The sequence below is a fragment of the Hemicordylus capensis genome, chromosome 17, assembly GCF_027244095.1.
Source record: "Hemicordylus capensis ecotype Gifberg chromosome 17, rHemCap1.1.pri, whole genome shotgun sequence".
NCBI lineage: Eukaryota > Metazoa > Chordata > Lepidosauria > Squamata > Cordylidae > Hemicordylus > Hemicordylus capensis.
In genome coordinates this window covers 8,813,847-8,836,186 of record NC_069673.1, presented here as the reverse complement: position 1 = coordinate 8,836,186, position 22,340 = coordinate 8,813,847, and the positions used below count along the sequence as shown (strand labels likewise).

The following is a 22,340-nucleotide window of genomic DNA, read 5'->3' as shown; positions in this document are numbered from 1 at the left end:
GAACCAAATTCCCCTGTAATCTCCAGGACCGATGGAATGTGGAAATCTCCTGAGCCAGAGTGTCAGTCGGTTTAAAAAGAAAAATGGCGGAGATCAGGGAGAGGGGGGGGGAGCAGCAAGCCAGCTTCTCAAGCCCCTCCCTCAATGGCTTATAGCTGGACTTGACAACTTTGGCCCTCCTGCTGTTTTTGGACTACAACTCCCATCTCACACACACACCTTGCTTTCCCATTGCTTTCCTCCTCCTGACCCACTGAAAAGGCAGAATACCTAATAATGTATGCAATGCGTATGTCAGCTATACATAATTGTGTGTGTGTCTGTAGCGGGGGAGGGATCTCTGGCAATAATCTTTGGTGTGAAAATAGTACTGTGACAAGTTGTGAAATGATGGAGGGTATGAACGACTGTGCTACAAATGTAAGCCACTCCCAAAGCCGTGAAACTGCCATGGCCCCCATGGTTTGCGATGATGAAATCTTAGCCTACTCATTAGATATTAGATAATAGATTAATAGATAATTAATAGATAATAGATTAATAGATATCTGCTCAGTTTAGGTCCCCCAGGTGTTTTTGAACTACAACTCCCATAATCCACAGCCACAGTGGTCAGTAGCCAGGGATTCTGGGAGTTGTAGGCCAACATCTGCAGGCGGGCCAAAGTTGAGCACCCCTGGAGTAGATATATCCCATGTTTAGTCACTTGGGTGGGCAAGCTGTGCCCCTTAGTTCTCCTCTATGTCTCTCTGAAATCATTCCTAGGATCAACTTATACCAAGAGTTGGTTTTTGTGAGTCATTTCTTGATGAATGTCCCGACAGCACCTCCTGGTTCGTGTAGGGGAGAATTGGAGCCAACCCCTTACTTAGCAGAGAAATCTAGTCTGCTGAGCTCACGGAGGAGACCTTGAGACAGTTTTTATTATGATTTATTTTACTCTATTTATTTAATTATTTAATTTATAGACTGCCTGACTCCAAAGGCTCTATTGTTTAAGGGCTAAAGTGAGTAGAGGATTTTTAAAAAGAAGTTGCAAACTTGTATAGAAAGCCTGCACCCTAGGGATGTGCACGAAACCAGGCGGGGGAAGTTCGAAGGCAGGGATGGTTGACATTAAGGGTGGGGGAGGACGCACTTCCCCCCCTCCACTCCCCCACCTCCGCCGGCGCTCCATTGTAAACCAGTCCGGTGAGTCAGCATCGTACCTCCCTGCCATCCCATCTCCTTGTTGGATGGGAAATAAGCAGAATTACCCGGCGTGCATATGCTTCTGGTCCGACGAAGAGACGGGGTGGCAAGGAGGTACGCCCTGCCAGACCAGTTTACAATGGAGTGCCGCCAAGGGGGAAGTGGAGGGAGGGAAAAGTGCACCCTTCCCCGCTAAAGTCAACCCCCCTGCCTTCGAACCAGTGGAACTGCTGGTCGTTCGAACCGTTTCGGAGGTCGTTCGAACCGGTTCCATGCACATCAGATGCTGTGCTAGTTATCTCACGGTGGAAGGAAGAAGAATGAACAGAGGGGACACAGAAGAAGCTCGTGACCTAAGAGCACTAGTCTACCAATCCCAAGAGTGCAGAGGGAGGCAATCCTATCCTCTCTACCTCTCCTCCTAATGCCCCTAGCGGCCAATAGGCGTTATTGGTGTTGAGCGCCTATGGAGTCCTGTCACCAACAGTTCAGACCACTTTTTGCAGGCTTTCCAGGGCTGACAAGTCCCTCACAGGATGACACAGTTGCTGCTTCCTTGTGGTTGGATCCCTTTGCATCTCTGGCAGCGTCTGAGTCCTGGAATCTCACCGGGGCAGGCAGTTCCCATGAGCGCTTCTGCTCCAGGAGTATGCAAATCAGACTTCCGATGCAGCAGTCGGTGGCTCTGTTGTATGTCAAAGCCTTGAAAAGACTTGCTGCTCCGTGCCATAGCGACGTCTTTGTGGCGCCACCACCAAGGAAACGGGGCAAAAACAAAGGACAGCGGTTTGCTGCCAGCCAGCAGAAAGTTGCCTTTGGTGTTTTTCCGCAAAGGGCTTTTAGCCCGTATCTCCTCCAGAATGGAGCAGGTGCGTTCACATATCGGCCAGGTGTACCCCTGCGAAGCCCCTGCAAGCTATCGGGGAGCACTTCACACACGATGCACGTTTTTCTTTGTAGCCTGATTTATATCCAGGCTTTAAAAAAACAAAAAATCCTCCTTTTGTGTCATTTTCTTTGGGCAGTTTTAACTCACAGGAAAGCCTCTCAGTAAACCCGCGGTAAAACCTGCTGTCTGAAAACCCTCCTTGAAACGTTCTCATACTGTATCGGAGTCCCCTTCGACCTAACCCCTGGTCCCCCACCGTCTCCAACCCACTATTTAAAATGGTTCAGTGAGTATTTTCCGGTCAGTGTTGGGTCTACCGCTGATCTAGGGCTCCGCCCCCTGGTGTCGGAAACTCTGCTAGAGATCTCCAGACCCTTCTTAGAAATAGAGCTGGCAGATCTGCTTGGCCGGAACCCACGGTGATTTCAACAGGGCTGAAACTGTTTTAAATTAGCAGTGCAGCGATGCTTTCGGCCATCCCGAGGTACTTCCTGCGTTTTGCTTAGGCAGAAGTCACGTGATCTCGTGCTGAGCTGCTTATAGGTTAGAAAGGCTGGCCGTTCCTGCCCCCCAGGCGCAGAGTGCATTGGAAAGGGACTAGAAGGTCGTTCTGTTCTGTGAAGCTGGAAAGGATAAGCACCTAGAGGGCAGACCCATGGGAAGCAGGGGGTAGGTTCTGAGACCCAACGTGTGATTCCCTTTGGAACATTGGAGTAAGACGCTGTTATCAAAGAAAGGTTGATCTGGCTAATATAATCAGATCCATTTCCTTTTTCTTGACACTGGACTCTCTATTCAGTTGTGGCTTGTGTTTCAAACCTGTAATGTGTTTTCTCAGCTCTAGTAGTAACTGAGTGGCATTAAGGCCAGATATATATCACCCTGTCAAGGCAATTCAACAGCAGTGGAAGATCTGCTGCAAGGCTATTTAGAAGAGAGGGGATAGTTCAGTGGTAGCGCTGGTCTTGTGGTGATTGATGAAGTGCTGTCAAGTTGGTGTCGACTCTTAGCGACCACATAGATAGATTCTCTCCAGGATGATCGGTCTTCAACTTGGCCTTTAAGGTCTCTCAGTGGTACATTCATTGCTGTTGTAATTGAGTCCATCCGCCTTGCTGCTGGTCATCCTCTTCTCTTTCGTTCAACTTTTCCCAGCATTATGGACTTCTCGAGGGAGCTGGGTTTTCACATAATGTGTCCAAAGTATGATAGTTTGAGCCTGGTCATTTGTGCCTTGAGTGAAAATTCTGGATTGATTTGTTCTAGGATCCACTGGTTTGTTTTCCTGGCTGTCCACGGTCTCCTCAAAAGTCTTCTCCAGCACCAAAGTTCAGAAGGATCAATGTTTTTTCCAGCTTGCTTCTTCAAAGTCCAGCTCTCTCATCCATAGGGTGTCATGGGGAAAACGATTGTCCGAACGATTCTCATCTTTGTAGGTGTAGACATGTCACGACATCTAAATATCCTTTCCAAGGCCTTCATGGCAACCCTACCAAGTGTTAGTCTGTGGCGTATTCCTTGACTGCTGGATCCTTGACTGTTGACAGTCGATCCTAAAAGGCAGAAGCTATCCACCACTTCAGTGTCTTCAGTGTCAGTTCTGAGGCTGGTTGCTGTACCTGTTGTCATTAGGTCTTGTGGTAGCAAGCACGCATTGTCCCCTTTCCTAAGGAGAATCCACCTTGGTCTGCATTTGAATGGGTGACTACCTGTGAGCACTGTAAGATGTAGTCCTTAGGGGAAGGGACTATAGCTGAGTAGAAAGAGCATCGGCATGCAGAAGGTCCCAGGGTCAATCTCTGGAAGCGTTTCCAGGTAGGACTGAGAAGGACTTGGGCCTGAAGCCTTGGAGAGCTGTTACCAGTCAGTTAATCCTGAGCTAGCTGGAGCAATGGTCTGACTCAGTAGAAGGCAGCTTCTTCTGTTGCTAGGTGCAGTCATGATAATTCTGGCATTCGAAAGCTAGTCATGTAAGACAAATCCACCTTGAAACCTGAGCAGTTCTCTCCTGGTTGGGGTTTCAGTTTATGAAAGGAACAATTTGCTGGGTTGCTCAGCCCCTGCGTGTCACTTTCTCCGTCTCCCTTTCCACCTAGCGCACCTTTTTTCAGGCTTTCCAGCCTCTCAAAGCTGCTGCTGCTGCAAAACGCCCACATGCCGGAAAATGCATCCTCCCCCCACCCTCCGTCTCCCCTCTCCCCCTCTCTCTCCTGGTGCTTCTTTGCATTCCCATGCTGATTTCTTGTGGCCTCTCGCAATACATGACATGTGCGCACAACCGCCGATCCCTCATGCTCTTAATATTTATTTGGAATTTTCAAGAAAAGGGTTGTGGGGGAAGAGGCCGGGAAAACGGCCCCATCTGCCAGAGTTACTGACCACGGGTTACATCAGAGGCATCTCGTGTACATAACTGTAAAAGATTTGGAGAGAATCTTTGACTCAGAGTAAGCTAAACAAGGCAACCGTTGTTAGGCATGGGATCTGGTCAGGATTTCTGATGCGGTTTTGCATACAGTGTGCCTGTACACTCTCAATATCTTCCAGCTGTTGTGTTGGCTTGTGCAATCTTCCATTCAGAAACCTCTCTCTTTCTCTTCACCCCCATGGCTTATAATAGCAATCTTTTTTTATTTTTACAAATGGACTGGCTTTTCTCTGGGGAGCAGTGGGATTTTCTTCTGCAAACATATCGCCTTGATTAAGTCGGGACTTTCTTTTTGTTTTTGGAACTGCCATTTGGAATTAGTTTAAAATCACAGCCTGAAAGTCACCCCTCCTGATGCTTTAATTTAATCTCAAATATGCTCTATCTTAAAATACGTATAGATGGGTGTAAATTCAGTGGTGAATCTACTGCTGCAGAAGCACCTTTGTGGGTGTTTTCCATGTGTGCTGCCATCCCCTCTAGATTCAGCTCAGAGGAAAGCTGGGGTTTTTTTGGTCTGGTTTGGAGCAGACTGGATTTGCACAGCGCTGATTGGCCAATGCTTGTGTCACAAAGCCACCTCCCCTCCTGTCAGAGCAGATGTTGAAATATATTAAAAAGTAGGGGAAACACAATGGAAATTTGCATGCTAGGCTCATGGGACAGGGCAAGTCAACAGGCTGTCTGAAGCATTGGGGAAAGCAGCATCAGATCTGGAAGGCCATATATGTGGGGGCTAAGACAGGAAGATGCAGAGCAGAAAAAAACTACTTAGTATCCAGCTTAATATTGCCTACACAGACTGGCAGCAGCTTCTCCAAGGTTGCAGGCAGGAATCTCAGCCCCATCTTGGAGATGCTGCCAGGGAGGGAACTTGGAACCTGCATGTAAGCAGGCAGATGCTCTTCTCAGAGCTGCTCCATCCCCTGAGGGGAAGATCTTAGCGTGCTCATGCATATAGTCTCCCATCCAAATACAAACCAAGGCAGATGCTGCTTAGTAAGGGGAGAGTCGTGCTTGCTGCCCCAAAACCAGCTCTACCACTGAGCTGTGCCCCTTCTTCTAAAGAGCCTTGCAGCAGATCTGCTGTTGTATTGCCTCTACAGGGCAATATATAACTGGCCGTAATGCAACACAGTCACTAGAGCCGCCTCCTCCATGCGATTTCCCAGGGTTTTGTCCTTGTGGGAAGGGGGAAAAAATCCTTGTGTCGGGTTTTTGGAAACTGCCCCCCCCCAACGGAACAATGTATATGCAAGCTTAGGGAAGGATCTGGAGCCAGATGTTTACATACATGTCCTTCCCCGGACGGCTGCAAAGCCTCCGTAGATGGAGTAGTGGGTTCTCGCTCTGCTGTGTCGTGTGGGCCTCCTGGAATGATGTCAGAATGCAAAAGATTAAAATAGCCGGACTGGACATGAGTCAGAACTTGAACTCTTTCCAAGGGAGTTCAGCTCAGCAGGGACGGGAGAGGAACATGACGACTCTGTCTTGGAGAAGGCCTTTTGCCGAGGCTTCCTCGCCCTCTCTGCCCCGTCTCCTGCTCCATGTCCACCCGGCTCTTTCCCAGTGCATCGGAGAATCGGCAGATAGGAAATCTGGGTGGGCAAGCGTTCGTCCCTGGGTGGCGGCAGTGGTGGCTCCATTTCAGTGGGAATATAGTTTTGCTCTCTTTTCCATGAGCCTGGGCGAATCCGGGGTGATCTTAGCAGTTTCCTTGGGGGTGAGGGCGGCACTAGAAACGTAGGATGATGTATTTGTAAGCCAAGAAGTCGTTCTGACTAGATCGAATGGAGCCTACTTTGTGCTTTTTTAAAACAACAACAACAACAACATGGTGTCTCTTAGCTAGGACCCTCTCCTAGGCGTCATGCGTTTGGTTTGTATCTGACTGCCGGCACATGGGATGTGGATTAGAGTTTGAGTACAGGAAACACCTGAATATCCCCTGCTAACTGGGCAAAGAGGCACCTTTTTAATGTGGTGATTCTCTTTATCGAGAAGGGGGAGAGTAACTGGCCCTCTCCACCCCCAGCACAGGACCTCCCGTGACTGTTGCTGGTGTCTGTCTTGTGTTTCTTTTTAGATTGTGAGCCCTTTGGGGACAAGGAGCCATCTTATTTATTTATTATTGCTCTGTGTAAACCGCCCTGAGCCATTTTTGGAAGGGCGGTATAGAAATCGAATTAATAATAAGGCTGTGGCAGAAAAAGACCAAAATAATCCCAGTGGTCATTGGCGCCCTGGGTGCAGTTCCAAAAGACCTTGAAGAGCACCTCAACACCATCGGGGCCACAGAAATCACCATCAGCCAATTACAAAAAGCAGCTTTACTGGGAACAGCCTATATTCTGCGACGAAATCTATAAAAGAACAACATAGACAATAAAATTCAGGCATCCCAGGTCCTTGGGAAGGACTCGATGTCTGGATAAGACAAACCAGTCAATAACACCTGTCTGACTGTGTAAAATAATAATAATATATAATAATAATATCGCAGGTTCCACATTGGCGGTTCCAGCTGTTCGCAGCCAAGCTATACTGCATGTACCTGGTTTCGCTTGTCATGGGGGTGGATTTTGGCCAGTCGGGTTTCCTGTGCTCATTTCACACTTCCGGTTGCATTTCCAGCTTGGAGAGAGTTCATGAGGTAATGTGGAGCCACTTTGGGGTGTGTTTTTGAGGCTTGCTCCCCCCCCCTTCATTTTTTTTGGAGGAGCTGGAGTGGCCAAAATACTCTCTAAAAGTGCTGTGCAGGTAAAGTGTGCCGTCGAGTTGATGTTGACTCCTGGCGACCACAGAGCCATGTGGTTTTTGTTGGTAGAATACAGGAGGGGTCTTCCGCGTGGGTTTTTTGCTGGCTTCTTGGTACTTTTAAATGTCCTTTCTCCGACCAAGGAACCAGGGGCACAGCTAGGGGAGAGGGGGCCCGTGTTCACACCCCTCCCCGGCGGCCCCTCTGAGTGAGGGAGATAATGAAGAAAATAGAGATGGGTGCAGCTGGGGGGCCCTCTGGAGCTAGGGCCCCCAAGTTCTCTGAATCCATCCGCTCCATTATAGCTACACCCCTGCAAGGAACCGAACATGGGCACTCGGTTATCATGGTTTTGGCGTCCGCGATGATATTGTGGAACATAACCCCTGTGACATCCGAGGGTCTCATTTAGCTGCTTTCTTACGGCACGATGGCCGATCGGCCAAACAAACAAACACTGAGGCCTTGGAAGAAGGCGCCAAGCCAAGACCATCCAGAGTTCATTCCAGAGGGATGGGACTGACAGATTGCATCCATGTGATGCCACCACAAAGAAGGCCATTTCTTTGACTTCTGGAGGAATCTAGAGAGGGCATTTGTGGCAAGAGATTCCGTAATTTAATGATGCAGTCTATGGAAGAAGCACTTCTGCTTTTTGTTTTAATAATAATTAAAGTGCTATATATTTTGCTTTAATAATTACTAAAGTACTAGCTGACCTGGTGCAGAGCATCTGCGCCCCTAGTCCTCCCTGTCTCTCCTCCCTCCCTTCAGCCTCAGTCTGTTCTCCCCCTCCCATTCTGCTTTCCCTTTCCCACCCCCCGCCTGCCCACAGGCCTGTTCCGTGCTTTCCCTCCCCGGCTGGCTTGGCGGGTGCTTTCCCTTGCTGCCCGCGGCTGGCGGCGACATACCCGTGGCTATCTGGCAGCTGCTCGCAAACTCTCACGAGATCTGCCACGCATGGGATTAGGCTCGGGTATGCCTTAGAGAATTAAATATATAGAATAGAGATATAGAGATTTGCAACAAATGGCAGTTAATATCTGTACACGCAGACCAAAGCATGATTTTTAAGGGTGTGTGTCTGTGTGTGTGTGAAAGAGAGAGAGAATCTCTACTATGCCCTGCTTGTGACTTTGCCATAACTGGAAGCAGAGCTTGCAGTCCTAGATAACCGTATCACGAGGGGATGGGTGTCCAGGAGAGGAGGAATTTGCAGAAAGCCTGTAGTACAACTGGAGATGTGTTGAGGCATTTGGACTGCAATCAGTGTTGGCCTTCTGAAACCCCTTCAAGTGGACTTCGAATGGGTCTGGATGTGCCCGACTCAATCAGCCTGACGAGTGTCTGGATCAGAACTTGGAGCGGATCCTTGGCGTGTTCAGTCCGCCAGAGCCAGTATGGCACTTCCAGTCAGATCCGCTGAAGAACACAACATTTTAATGTCCATGTTCTAATGCTTTGTCAGCATCCCAAAAGCGTTTTAAAGCCATGTGGCAGGGCACAACATTTAAAAATAAAGACATGCAATGAACAGAGGGGCCCTGTGAGTCAATCTGTCATTTTCAGCATGGGCCAAGCCGCTCTTGTGCGTTTCGGCCTCTCTGGTCTCCAGCTGGCCACGGACCATCCTATCCTGACGGCCTCCATTCGGCTGGCAAGGGGGAAAAGACTTCTACTCGCAACGCTGGCTGTCCAAGATGGATGCAGCCAACATAAGCTTTGGGGGTTGCTTGTTTGTTTTACTCACTCCCCCTCTTTTGTCTCAACTTTAAATGAATCCTGGATGTGATTCCACCCCTCCACGACGTCTCCCCCCCCTTTTGTTAAAAATGGTTTGATCTGCAAATTCCATGGCCTTAGGGGAGAGTCCACTGGGCACCGGATCACCTGGCCGGAGCCAACTGGCCCATGCAGCCTTTCTTAGACAAGACCAGAGGGTTGGGTGGCTGGAGAAACGTCAACCTGGAGCCAACAGGAAAATAAAAATCCTATTTTCGGAGAAGGAGCCAAACAGCTGGAAGGTCTTGCCAGGATTGTCGGAGGCGTCTGCCAGATAACCTCCCTTACTCTAGTGGAGAAAGAGCTTTAACCAGAACCGGACACTTGGGACTCTGCTACATGACCATTTTAGTGGAAGATGGTTACCCATTTTGTTCCTCTTTGTACAGCCTGCCCAGCAAATCATGGGGATCCTTGTTTTCAACTCATGCCTTCCCCACACGCAATCCAAAATGAAGAGCGTTGCCAGGCTATCGATGGCTGTTAGTTATTGTAGCTAAATTGAATCTCCATGTTCAAAAGCATCAGCACCAGATGCTGGGGATGAGCAGCAGGGGCTAACTACCTCCGTGGTGTGCTTTTTGTGTGTCTGCGCCTCCTCAGCCAGCCCTGCACACACACACTCAGCTCTGTGGCCTTTGAGTTTGAAATTTACATTTGAGGGAGACCTTTTCGAACATTTGGGAGCTGGATTTCAGTTCTGGTTTCCTCTCCCACTTGGAAGTCTTGAATTGGTGCCAGATTGTGCTGTGGTTCTGTGGCATACCCCTCTTGGAGCATGGATTCATAAAACAATCTTTTCCCCCCATTGTGATGCTGCCTTCAATTTTGGAACAAAGACTTGTTTGGAACACAAGGGGTTTCCGTGGAACTGAGGATTTCCATTTGGATTTCTCTCTGTACACATCTAAGGACACAAAGGTTCACTTACAAATACGTCAGTAAACAAGAGGGACAAATGCTGCCAAGGTCCCTGCTCAGATTGATCTGCTTCATCCCACTTCATAGTAGGGTTGCCTTCTAATGCATCTTCCAAGTGAGTCCGCTTCAGGGAAGCAGCCAAGCTTATAGCATCAGTGGCGAGGATCTAGGTGGCATCTCGGCTTTTCTTTCTGTCTTTTTTGACCTGTTGAATTTATCCTGCCAATGCTCTTAAAGTGCACACAAATCACTGTTTTCTGATAGACTTCTACACGTGGGCTTGGGCTTGGGCCACTCAGTTCAAAATGGATGCCAATGTGCTGAGAAGGATTTGGAGGGGAACTACATAGAACCCTGCCCTGTTTTTCAATAGCAAGATGAAAGCTAGAAGAAGTTTTGTGTATTTGAGGTTCAGAAAATAAGCTTGAAGGGTGGCAAAAAAAACCCCAAAACATACTTAGAAACATGCAGGAGGGTGTTGAATGCCTGTCCTTGTCTCCTGAGGATGGGATAAGAAATGAAAGCCTGTCTGGTGTAATGGATAGTGTTGGCTCTCAAACTGAGAGCCTTGAAGCTCCCTTGAGTAGCTTCTCAGCCTAACCCTAGGGAACAATAAACTAACCCCTTTTTCTCCTGCTCTCACTTTTATGGACAGGAAGGCTGCTGCCTTCAGAATTCCTCAGGGCCAGAGTATGCTACAAAACTGAAATGTAGTCTGGGGCAGGTTTTGCTGTGATGGGAGGTGTAGCCTGAACAGGGCTTCCAGAGAAGCTTCTATAGGGCCAGATTAGGGCCCCATTGGCTTCTCATGTCTCCTGATCCATGCTGAGCTCTTATCCTCCTCTAGCAGTTCTCAGTCATTATGTTGCAGAATAGTTGAGATCAGACCAACGGTTTCCTCCACTTGCAAATGGCTGTTGCCATATCTTTCTCTGAAGTCTTGAATCCAGTCCTCTCGAGAATTGTTCTGAGGAAGGATTTGCCATTATTTTGCCACACTTGGCATCCAGTCCGAGTGGAGTGGCCATGCCCCCTGGAATTCTGGGTTTCACCCGGATGTTAAGCATCTCACCCAGATGGCTTAGCCCACCCAGATTCGCCCAGATGTCAGCTTTCATTAAAATAATTTTTCTTTTTAAAGCAAAGTTCTAGCTCTCGTAGAAGCGGCGTTATGGAGCAAAACGTGCAGTCACTATTCTGCTCAAAAATTATTTTCAAGCCTATTTACATAATGTGCAAATTAGGCACCTGGATTTGGGAAGCCAAAATATGACAACCCTAAGTCTGAGAAGCCACAATTAGTCTGTGGGATGTCTCTCTTCTGAGACCCTGTTCCAATTGTTTTCCAATTGGTTTTTGGAGGTATGAGAGACGGGGCCTGTTCGGTCATGACCCCTAGAATTTGGAATATCTGCCGGAGGGAGGTGCCTTTGGCCTCATTGCTGCACCCCTTTCAGCAGGGCAACAAAGACATTTTTATCTGGCGGACCTCAGCTACTGCTTTATAAATGCTGATTGATTTCTTACTGCTATTGTCTTATTTAATGGCTCAGCAAGATTGGACTGTTTTAATTAACTTTGGGCGATAGTCTGATTTTGCATCATTCGGATTATTCTCCGTTGCCTTGAATATAAGTGATAGAAAGTTGGGGTTCAAATGTTGGTAATGAAATAAATAGAATATTCATTCCCCTGTCCATCTGCCCCCGCTCCCCCCGTTAATTTGACTCTTTCCCTTTTCTTCTCTCCCCTTCTCCCAGTTCCTTTAATAGATCCAGTTTCTGGCCTTGTTCTTTGGGTTTCTTGGAGAAACAGTCTCTTTTTATATATATATGCATTTGTGAGGATGTTCTCAGAATGCCAGCTAGCTCCCTGTAGCCATCTCTCCCTGCATCTTCTCGGCTGCAGCTGGCTCGGAACCCAGCTGTGCCCGGTTGGGAAGCTGCATAGTTTTCCTGTTTGCAACGATGCCCAGAAATCCGAAGCAGCCAAATAAGAAAGCACAACATTTGTTTCTTCTCCGCAGTGCGCCTTGAACACTGCAGGAGAAGGGCAAACCTTTCTAACTGGAAATGTTAGGAATGAGCCAGGAGTGGGTTGGGGGTGGAACTGCATTTTAAAGTAGGCAAACATCAGAGTAGGCTGGTCTATTAAGTGCAAAAAGAAAAAAGAAAAAAAAAGGGGGAGGAGACAAAAGCTAAAGGAGAGTAAAACCTTTATTTGAACCAACTTGAACATCACGCATTAGTGAGCAAGCTTTTGTGTTCTCCAGAACTCTTTATCAGGCTGGATATTAAGCAAAACGAGGGCTGGTTGGGGTGAAGAATGGAAGAAGAAGAGGCACCTTTTAAAGTGGTGGGGAGGAGAGCATGGCAACTTTCCCTCTCCATAACCCAGCCTCCCTCCATAGGTTGTTGCGGCTGTTTGCCTTAAGTTTCATTTTAGATTGTATGCTCTTTGCGGGCAGGGGCCCGTCTTATTTCTTTTACTCGGCAATCCTCTCAGAACTGTTCTTGCTGGAAAGCCACCACTCCAGCCACGCTGTCAGCGCGGTGCTGGCCGATCTTGCTTGCAAACGGGGCTGCACGGCTCCGTCCGTGAGCTAAACCACGCCCCCTGCATCTGGCCTCAGATGCAGGGGGCGTGGCTGAGGTGCAAGGCGTAGCCCCTGAGGGGCGGCGGCCGGTTTCTTTGAACCCATTCATGCAGCGGGGGCTCCACCCCTGCTATTAATATAAGGCTATGAAGATTGAAAGGGATCTGTTACTCTTTATTTATTTATTTATTTATTCCCATCTATTTCTTTTTAAGAAATGACCTAGCTCTTATGAAACCCCATATACTCAACTGCACCAAAACCTATTTCATACTGGGCAGTTTTTTTTAAAAAAAACAACAACACTGCACTAGATGTACCTAGCTGTACATTAGAATGAACCATAGGTTGTTGAATATACTTGAGTTGGCAACCAGAGATGGTGTGACCTTTTCAAAACAAACACAGATGCCGTGTGTATCATAAGCGCTTAATCAAGAATGCTGTTAATTGTGCCAGGCAGAGTCACTGGTATTATTGCGTTGAACAAAGCAATTCGTTATACCGATCCACAGCCTTGATGGGATACTTTGAAGTCATGGATCCCTGCCCCTCAGTAAGTGAAGAGGAAGAGAGGAGTAAGTGAGGAGAGAGGGCGTGCCCTCAACTCCTGCCTGTGCGCTTTTTAGAGGCATCTGGTAGGCCACTGGGTGAAACAGGATGCTGGATTAGATGGGCCTTCTTGGGCCTGATCCAGCAGGGCTGTTCTTGTGTTCTTAAGGGCTTTTCCACTGGAAACAAGGCCCTTGGTGAAGGCGGCTCCTCACCTGAACTTCACAAGGAAACCATTTGGATCGTTGGGTCCCTGTGATGGTCAAACCTTTTGATGCTCTCAGACTTACTGGCAAAGTATCCAATGGCTAGAATACAAGTTGTATTGGCAGAGGTGTCATGGCAGAGGTGTCATCAAGAAGTGGCTCATGGGTTACGGGCCCCCAATGAATGGCTCGGAGCCTCAAATCTCATCAGCCTCCCTCCCTCCCTCCATGAGATCTTCCAGAAAAGAAGTGCAGCGGTAGAGAAGGTACCTGCACAGTTTATGGGGTACAGCTCCTGGCCTCACCTAGCTTTCTGTTTCCTGCTTCTTCATAGGTGTTGTATTAGAATATTAAAGACTTTACAAAACAGATGTAATTATTCTTGGGGGTATATAATTCAGTTTAATTATCAGAAGCCTGGGACTCGGATCTTTTAAATACCTAGCAACATCCCTGCTGCATTGATAAGAACAGAGATGGAGTGTAAGAAGACCTATCTATTGGATAGTTGCTGAGGCCCCTTTGCATGCAAGATATCTGCTTGGGAAGTGAGCTGTGGTATGCAGTATCATCTCTGAGGATTAAGTAGGCTTTAGATCAGGGTCTACAACAATGGAGAATTTATTTATTTTTCTTGCTCTTCTGGTTAACAAAGATTGGAAGGCCAAAACGTGTATTTGGAGTGGGAGGCTACTTGTATATAGCTTTTGTTGAGTTGGTGGTACCCATTGATTCTATAGGCTTGAAGCAAAACTTCAGATTTCTATTGGAGATTATTGCTTTTGGTTACAGTTCTGTATATGGATACCAACTCTGTATATGATGTTCGCTTGGAGGTTGGAATTGTGCACTCTGTTGTACTGCTAAATAGCCATGCAGCAAGGGGGATAAGCCGGAAGAAAGAATCTTAATATTATTATTATTTACATTTTATATCCTGTTCTTCCTCCAAGGAGCCCAGAGCGGTATATCTTAAGGTGTTCTGTTTAATTTTTACATGAGTGATGGTATTCTTGAGTGTAGGAGTGAAATTTTCCCCCATTCCTATCTGTAACAGAAAATAGTCTATAGTGGTGATGCGATTTTATCCTCTTGGGCACAAATAGGATTGAAGTGTTGGTTGAAAACCCTGGGAAACTTTTGTAAAGCTCTGGGAAGCATTGGAAACTTTTGAGAAGTTGGTGATCGCCCTGGGGAACAGTTGAGTATTGATTGCTACAATATTAAAATAGTTGTTTTTGTTGGAAAATCAAGTGCTCATCTCCTTGTTAGACTGATGACTATAAAATAGAGCAGGTTCAATCTTACCACTGCTTTGGGGGATCTTGTGCGCAGCACATGGTAGCGGGAAAGATCTCATCAGACTTCTTGACTGAAAGGTTAGTCAATACATAATCAGGAATCCACAACTTTAGGCTTAGCTCACTAGACGTTGGTCTCCCTCTTCCCTCAGATCTTTTTTCTGATACACAGGCAGAGGGTATCAGAAGGAGGAGCGAAGTGGGACTTCTGTCCTTTGCACTGGGAGATGGAGATGGTGAGAAACCGTGGGAGCCCTCTCCTCCTGCTGCTCCTTACCTTCTTGAAAATGATATTGGAAATGAGACCTCTGGGGCAGAGATCTCTGTGGTGCTGGTGTCCTGCTCACTAGAGGGTTGGGGGCACATGCCACTGGTGAGCTGGCAAGCAGATTTGTAGATGCCATAATGTACTGAACTTGTGAAAGTGCCATGAAGGGAGACAAGTTCCTCCCATTCCTAAGATCTCGGAGGTTAATAGCTAGAGGAGGAGCTTGATATCCGTGGATCCAGCAACGACGGATTCTTGTATCTGTGGTTGGGTAATAGACACTTGACCTCAGGATATGCATGCAGGAAAAAACAGGGGGAGAGGGGAGAATGCATTGACCTTACACATCGGCAGGTCAGAAGTGGCCAGAAATGACTGGGGAGGTCATTTCTGGCCATTATTTTGTGTTTTGGAGCCTCAAAATAGCTCTGTTTTAAAAAGGGGAGAATGGCAATTTCTGGCCAATTTTTGGCAGCATTTGGGGTCACAGCATGACTCAGGGAGCAGCTAAGATGGAGGTAGCTTCCCCCTGCAATTGGATGTTTTATCGATGTTTTCCACTGACCAGGAACCTAACCCCAAATTCCCCATTGCCCCACTGACTTGATATCCACTGTTTCTGTATCCATGGTTGTAGCCTGGAACGGAATCCCCACGAATATTGAGGTCCTCCTGTATCTCCAAATTCTGTACAGTGCTGAAATCTGGCACCACAGGAGATTGTAGAAGCATTGGCAACCCTTTGGGGTATTTCTAAGGGTGTGTTAGTGGCCCTTTTAAGGTAATGTGAACCATTGAAATGAGAACTGGAATTACTGAAAGGAAAGTCTGTTTGTATATTTTCAGGAATTAGTGTAAAACTCAAATTATGGATGCAAAGAACTTTCTAAAAATGTTAGTTTAAAGAACAGCTTTCCAATAGCCCCACACATGGGGATACTTGGCTGCAGCAGACAGCACAATTGGTACAATCTTGAACGTTCACAAGCATATTTTTTGCTTGGCTTAAGCCAACAGCTGTCAAATTAGAACTGAAATTGTCATGGCTGTGTTGATGGCCAACTTAAACTTGGGTCCCACATGATAGAATTTGACCCATGATTATGAAAACTATGTCTCTGATCTCGTTCCCAAAGAAGAGAGCCCTCACCCAATTAAGCTCCCTGGCACTGTTGCAAATGGACATTTTAGGAGCATCCAGTGCGATTTGGGACACTGTATTTGTGGGCGTGCGAGTTGATTTTTAGTTCCTTGCATGGAGCTGGTTTCAAATGCAGCTGTCCACTTGACCAGCCTGTCAGGGCCAAGTAGGGTCTGAAGCATCGTCAAAGAGACTGGTGGAAGATCCAAATGGCCAGAGGCAGATGACTGAGGCTACGGTGGGCCGGTGGTTAGGTGCCAGAGAATAGCAGCCAAGGCAAGGCATTTTCTCTCACAGACGAGAAGTTCGTACCTGTGAAGCCACGCTTCAGAGAATTCTTATATAAGGTCATCAGAGAGCCTATTCGCTCCCTAGGTCACCCAATACTTCTTGGGCTGCCTGGTCCAAGTTTCTCTTCCTCCTGCCATCAGTGAGAGCATTCAGACATAATAGTGAACCAGAGTTGCAGGGACCCGTGTTTTCCTTACTGTTACGTCCGAACACGTGCAACTCCGGTTCCATCTGTAGCGCGATCCGAGGTAGCACTCAAGAGATTCAAATTTGAACCCTCGGTTTGTAGTGAGTTTCTCTGCTCCAAACCAAGGTTCCAGGGAGCCTCTGTTCTGTCTGAATGCCACACTGGAGGCTGCATTTGGCCGGACTGGAGTTGAGGGAGGAAACTCCTTCCTGATTGGCTGTGCGGGGTGTCCTTCAGTCAAGAAGGAAGCCTGCACAGCCAGCTCCTCTGCCCCTCTGCAGTCTTGCTGACTGCAAAGAGGACGCTCTCCAGTATGTCTAAAGTCGGGTGGGAGCGTAATGGTGGGGCCATGGAACCACACATCCATTGGACCTGGGGTTCCGCGTTACATGTGAATGTGGCCAGTATGGGGCACTGTGAAGAAGCAAGGCTCAGGTCAGCCAGGGCTGTGCACAACTTCGTCTGCCTTGCAAATGCTGGACTACAGCTCCCATAATCCCTGATTATTGGCCACTGTGGCTGGCCCTCCAGCTGTTTTTGTAGTACAAGGGCTCAAGCTGTGCAGCCCTGTTGTAAGCTTTCTTGGCGTTGCGGAGAGTAACACATTCTGGCTCTGCTGCCAGAATCCTTGGTTTGTGGCCCATTGCACCGTACATGGAGACCAGGTTTTCTATTAAATCACTGCCCCTGTGGTTCGCTTCTGTGAATGCCTTATTCAAATGTTAGTGTGAGTCTCTTGAGTTGTCATTTTTCAGGGTTTAGATTCCTCCCCCAAGTCTCTAGAGGTTAAATCTCAAGGATATGGATCCGTGTTCCCTCTAACAGGGATTCCCAGATGGTTTTGACTACAACTCCCAGCATCCCCAGCTGCAATAGCCGTTGCTTGGGGATTATGGGAGTTGTAGTCAATAACATCTGGGAATTCCTGATATAGAGAACACTGGTATGGATCTGTTTTGTTTCTAGTGCCAATGTCCGTAAGCCAGGGCTCGACCAATCCCAGGTGCCAGGGAGCCATGGTGCCTAGAAATGCAACGGTGGTGCCTAGCCTAGGATGTTCTAACCCAGGGATTCTCAACATTGGATCCCCAGATGTTATTGGACTTTAGCTCCCATAATCCCCAGCCCCAATGGCCTTTGGTTGGGAATTATTGATGTGCAATAACATCTGGGGACCCAACGTTGAGAATCCCTCTTCTAACCAATATCATAGTTGTTTTCGAATTAGCGCACGGCAAATGAACGCCGAGCAAATTAACTCAGCAAATGGACTAGCCCTTGTGTGTAATAGTGTAGTCAGAGGGGTTCACACAGGTCTGAGAAGAGCAGTGTTCTTCCCAGTCTCCATCCGTGGCGTGCTGGCGGATATGCAATCGGTGTTCTGTGCAGGATTCTCAGGGCTCCAACTCCCTCCAAATTGGCATTGCCACAAGCTGCGACATTCTTCCTGTGCAACCAGAAGACGCAAAATTCTTCCCTCCTGGCCTTATGCAAACACCGGGGGAACTTTCTTTCCATCCTGACTTTCCCAAAGAAAAGCTCCCTTGATGAGCAGAAGGTACAGGCTTCTTTGCCAGCCTGCTTTCGGGAACTGTGGTTGATCTCCAACTACAGGAGTGGTCAGAAAAACTCTGTCCGTACAGCAATGGGCAAAATTCCTTCTGCTCGGCCAGGTCATCAGTTATTGGAGAAAATGACCAGAAAGAGAAAAGATTTTACCTACAGGTTCTAAAATGACTCAGCACTGGCTGCATTTAGCATATAGTTTTAAATGTTTCGCTATTTTCGGCCAGCTCCTGCATGGTAATAGCTGCTAACAAATCCCCTCAAGGGAACTTGTTTTTCAGACTCCACGTAACTATGGTCCAGGAAAGTTTGACTCCCCAAGGGGGAAAGGAACTGTGCAATCCCCGAGCTTGTCCGACCAAGTACTGAAAAACTCTCAACCTAATCAAACTGTAGCTTTTGCAAAGGGTCTGTATGCACTGTCTGTAGGCGACCCCGTTACCCTCTCGTTTCTTGGCCTTTTAAGATTATGTGGAGCCAAAAATGGATTTCTTCCCAGAAGCCTCAGCACGTGCAGAATCTAGTTTTTCATTCCAATCTGTAGAAGAACTTGGAAAGGAATTAATGTTTGATTCGTAATAAGCTGAGAATTACAAGCTAGGCAAATGCATTCTCCAAAGCAGTGCAGTGATTATCTGGTGCAGTTAAAAAAAACCTAATCCAGATAGTCTTTTAGCAGGAAATATTCCTGTTGAGTGGCAAGAAGAAAATCCTCTGTTTATATTCAGTGGCGCTGTTTTTATTTTAGGCCACATGTCACAGAGAGTTGAGGCCTTGGGTTCCAAGAAGGCTCTGGGGTTGAGGTCTTGGTTTAAGAGGAAAGTTTCCCTTGTCTCATGCCAAGGCTTTTCTTGAGTATTTTGAAGGTCAAAATTGGGACCAGGGTTAGAGTATAAGTGTTGAAATGGATGCATCAGCCTTCCGTCTGCCATTGATTGGCGAGAGGATCTTTACATCAGAGCTTGGATTCACCCCAGGTGACTGTGGGAGGTAGATCTTAGTATCCTGGATGATTATTTGATGCTAACAGGACTACTGTAATGTAATGGGGGAGAGAGCTGATCTTGCGGTAGCAAGCATGGATGTTCCCCTTTGCTAAGCAGGGTCCGCCTAGCTTTGCATTTGAATGGGATACTACATATGAGTGCTGTAAGATATTCCTCTTTGTGGATGAGGCCATAGCTCAGTGGAAGAGCATGCTTGCTTGCAGAAAGTCCTAGACTTGGAGACTAGAAGTGTGAGCACTGTAAGATCTTCCCCTCAGGGGATGAAGCTGCTCTGGGAAGAGCGGAAGGTTCCAAGTCCTCTCCCTGGCAGCATCTCCGGATAGGGCTGAGAGAGAGAGAGACTCCTGCCTGCAACCTTGGAGAAGCCGCTGCCAGTCTGTGCAGACAATACTGAGCTGGATGGACCAAGGGTCTGACTCAGTAGATGGCAGCTTCCGATGTTCCTATTCACTCTCTGGCATCGCCAGGCCGTATCGGGAAAGGCTCGTGCCTGAAGCCTTCCAGAGCCCCTGGCAGTTCGTGTAGGCAATAGATGTAGTCATGGTCTGACTATATAAGGCAGTTCGTATTCCCTGTGGGACTGCCTTTGATGATTGTCTGGAAACTTCAGCTGGTCCAAAAAGTGGCTGCCAGACCTTTGACTGCAGCCAGGTCGACAGAGCATCTAACTCCATTTGCGCTCCGTCCAGAGCAAATGTTTGTTACCGAGCCCAGTTAGAAGTGTTGGGTCTTAGCTTAAAGCCTGGGCCGTGGGCAGCTGAAGGGTCCCCGCCTGCTGTTTGTGCCGATCTGCAGACCTTATTCAGGGTCAAATGCTTCACTCTGTTTCCCTCCGCCATCTGGGGTTCGATGGGCGGGTACAGGAGAGAGGTTGCTGTGCCTCAGTTTTGGAGTTCCCTGGACCAGGAGGAGGCCGTAGAATAATAAAACATTAGAGTCAGAAGGGGCATTAGCAGTCTTCTATCCAGCCCCCTGCTCAGTGTAGGAATCTTAGAGGAGAGCTGGTCTTGTAGTAGCAAGCATGACTTGTCCCCATAGCTAAGCAGGGTCTGCCCTGGTTGCATCTGAATGGGAGACTGGATGTGTGAGCACTGCAAGATATTCCCCTCAGGGGATGGAGCCGCTCTGGGAAGAGCAGAAGGTTCCAAGTCCCCTCCCTGGCAGCATCTCCAAGATAGGACGGAGAGAGATTCCTGCCTGCAGCCTTGGAGAAGCCGCTCCAAGGTTGTGAAGACAATACTGTGAAGACAATACTGAACTAGACTGTGAATACAGTCTGTGGAGACAATACTGAACTAGATAGACCAATGGTCTGACTCCGTATATGGCAGCTTCCTATGTTTCCTAATCTGTTACAGCAGGGATTCTCAACGTTGGGTCTCCAGATGTTATTGGACTTCAACTCCTATAACTCCCCGCCCCAGTGGTCTTTGGTTGGGGATTATGGGAGCTGAAGTCCAATAACATCTGGGGACCCAACACTGAGGATCCCTGTGCTACATTGTTCCTGATGGCCAGCCTGTTGGAAAACATTCAATGAAGGAGAGCCCACCACATCATGAGGCAGACAGTTCCATTGTCTTTTAGCTTTCACAGTCAAGAAATGCCTCTTTGTGCCTAGGCTAAACCTGCTCCCTCATAATTTCAGGCCCATCTCGTTCAGTCATTGACTGCCTTCTTGGCCTATGACTAAACCCTGAAGAGCTTTTAAAGCATTGGCGGTTTGGTGGTTGGGTGGTATTGTGGCTGAAGTATCTCAGCTGCTCTCTTTATTTTGGGGTTGGAGAAGCAGCTCATTGCTATTTTTATTGATTCACTCTCTTAACGGATGCTTTTACTATTTATGTTATACTGTTTATGTTAGCAGCCCTGAATATCGGGATTTCCTTTTTTTGAAATCAGTCAAAAACTATAACTGGTAAACAGAATTCCTTCTCTTGTTGGGTTTGTTTGGGTTTTTTTTAATTTGCTGAGCGAAATAGGCTGGCTTTTGGCATTTTATATCCGTCCCTTGTATAACTATGCATTGTCCTGCTCTGTAACCAATTTCCCCCCCTTCCTCTCCTTAGGGTTTTCCTGGAGATTTTGGGGAACGAGGACCTCCGGGAATTGATGGCAACCCGGTAAGTTGGGACAATCTCTCCGGATCTCTCTCCTTCTGGCCTCGCCGGGAGTCCGCTGTTTGCCGATACGCTTGTCCCCCCACAGAGTGGCCTCTGTGCTCCCAGTTGTTTCAAGTTCCCTCTTGAAGCGGTTCCCATCTTTTATACAAAGTGCTAAATACTTCAGTCAAACATCTGACGAGCAAGGGGTCAGCCCAGCACCACCCACTTCTCCTTGCCTCCCTGACCTTTCTCTTCTCTTTCTCTGTTGTCCTGCTGAGGTCTTTGCTTGCTGGGGAAACCATGACAGACAGCTAAGAAGGAGGGGTTTTAAATTTATATGCGTCTAGTCTAGAGAGAAGCCAGCCCAGGGGTGGAGCAGGGCCAGTAGCAAAAGCTCTCCTCAAGCCAAGCACAAAGTAGTCCACCCCCTTTAATTCTCGTCCCTCGCTTGAAAATTTTCCCAGGGAGCGAAAACTCGGAAACTTCGGGTCAGATGCTGAAACCGGGGCGTTTTTCATGCAGGAAAAGCCCTTTAGCTCGCACCTCCTCCCTAACTTTTTGGTTTGGCCTTCCAGGGTTTTAAAATTGTTTTAAATGTTTTTATTGCTAATGGTTTTGTGCTGTTTTTTAAATTGTTCTGTAATGATTATTTTTAAAGGACTGGTTTGTGGGTTTTATTTTTGTTGTTGTGCACCGCCCAGAGCCGTTTGGATGGGGTGGTATATAAATGCAATAAATAAATAAATAATAAATATTTGCTTAACAAAGGCCCCCACCTAACTGACTGGTGGGTTGCTCTGCCCAGGGTCGCATGTGCTTGAGGCCTGAGCCATCTCTCTTGGTTGAATTACCCCCACACCCAACCTGGCATTTGGCGTCGAGATTACTCTTCTTCTTTTCGTCGGGAGAAGAGTCCGCCGTTCTCCTCTTACTCAGTGAGCAGCTTCCGCAGAGACAGGCGGGAAACGCCAACTTTTTGAAGTTGTATCATCGCAAGAAAATTGGTCCTGGACCGACACATTTTCCCCTCCTGACCCTTCTTGAACCTTGCTTTTTAAACTTCTGCTGTCCCCAATTCCCTTTTTGGCTTGCTTTTCTTCTTCTTCTTCAAGTGGACAGCTGTGTTTCCTGGTGGTTGAAGGGCAGAGATA

At 47.6% G+C, this 22,340-nt stretch overlaps 1 protein-coding gene across 6 annotated transcripts in view; it reads left to right on the top strand.

Moving 5' to 3' along the window:
• Positions 1-22,340, top strand: part of LOC128339079 (collagen alpha-1(XXVII) chain-like) — a 285,851-nt gene that overhangs the window by 132,211 nt on the left and 131,300 nt on the right. For all 6 annotated transcript variants that reach the window (XR_008312830.1, XM_053282602.1, XM_053282601.1 and 3 more), the window contains exon 16: positions 21,154-21,207. Coding sequence is in view for 5 of the 6 variants with exons in the window: in XM_053282602.1 (XP_053138577.1) it covers positions 21,154-21,207 (54 nt within the window). In the remaining variant the exon portion in view is untranslated. The remainder of the gene's footprint in view (positions 1-21,153; positions 21,208-22,340) is intronic.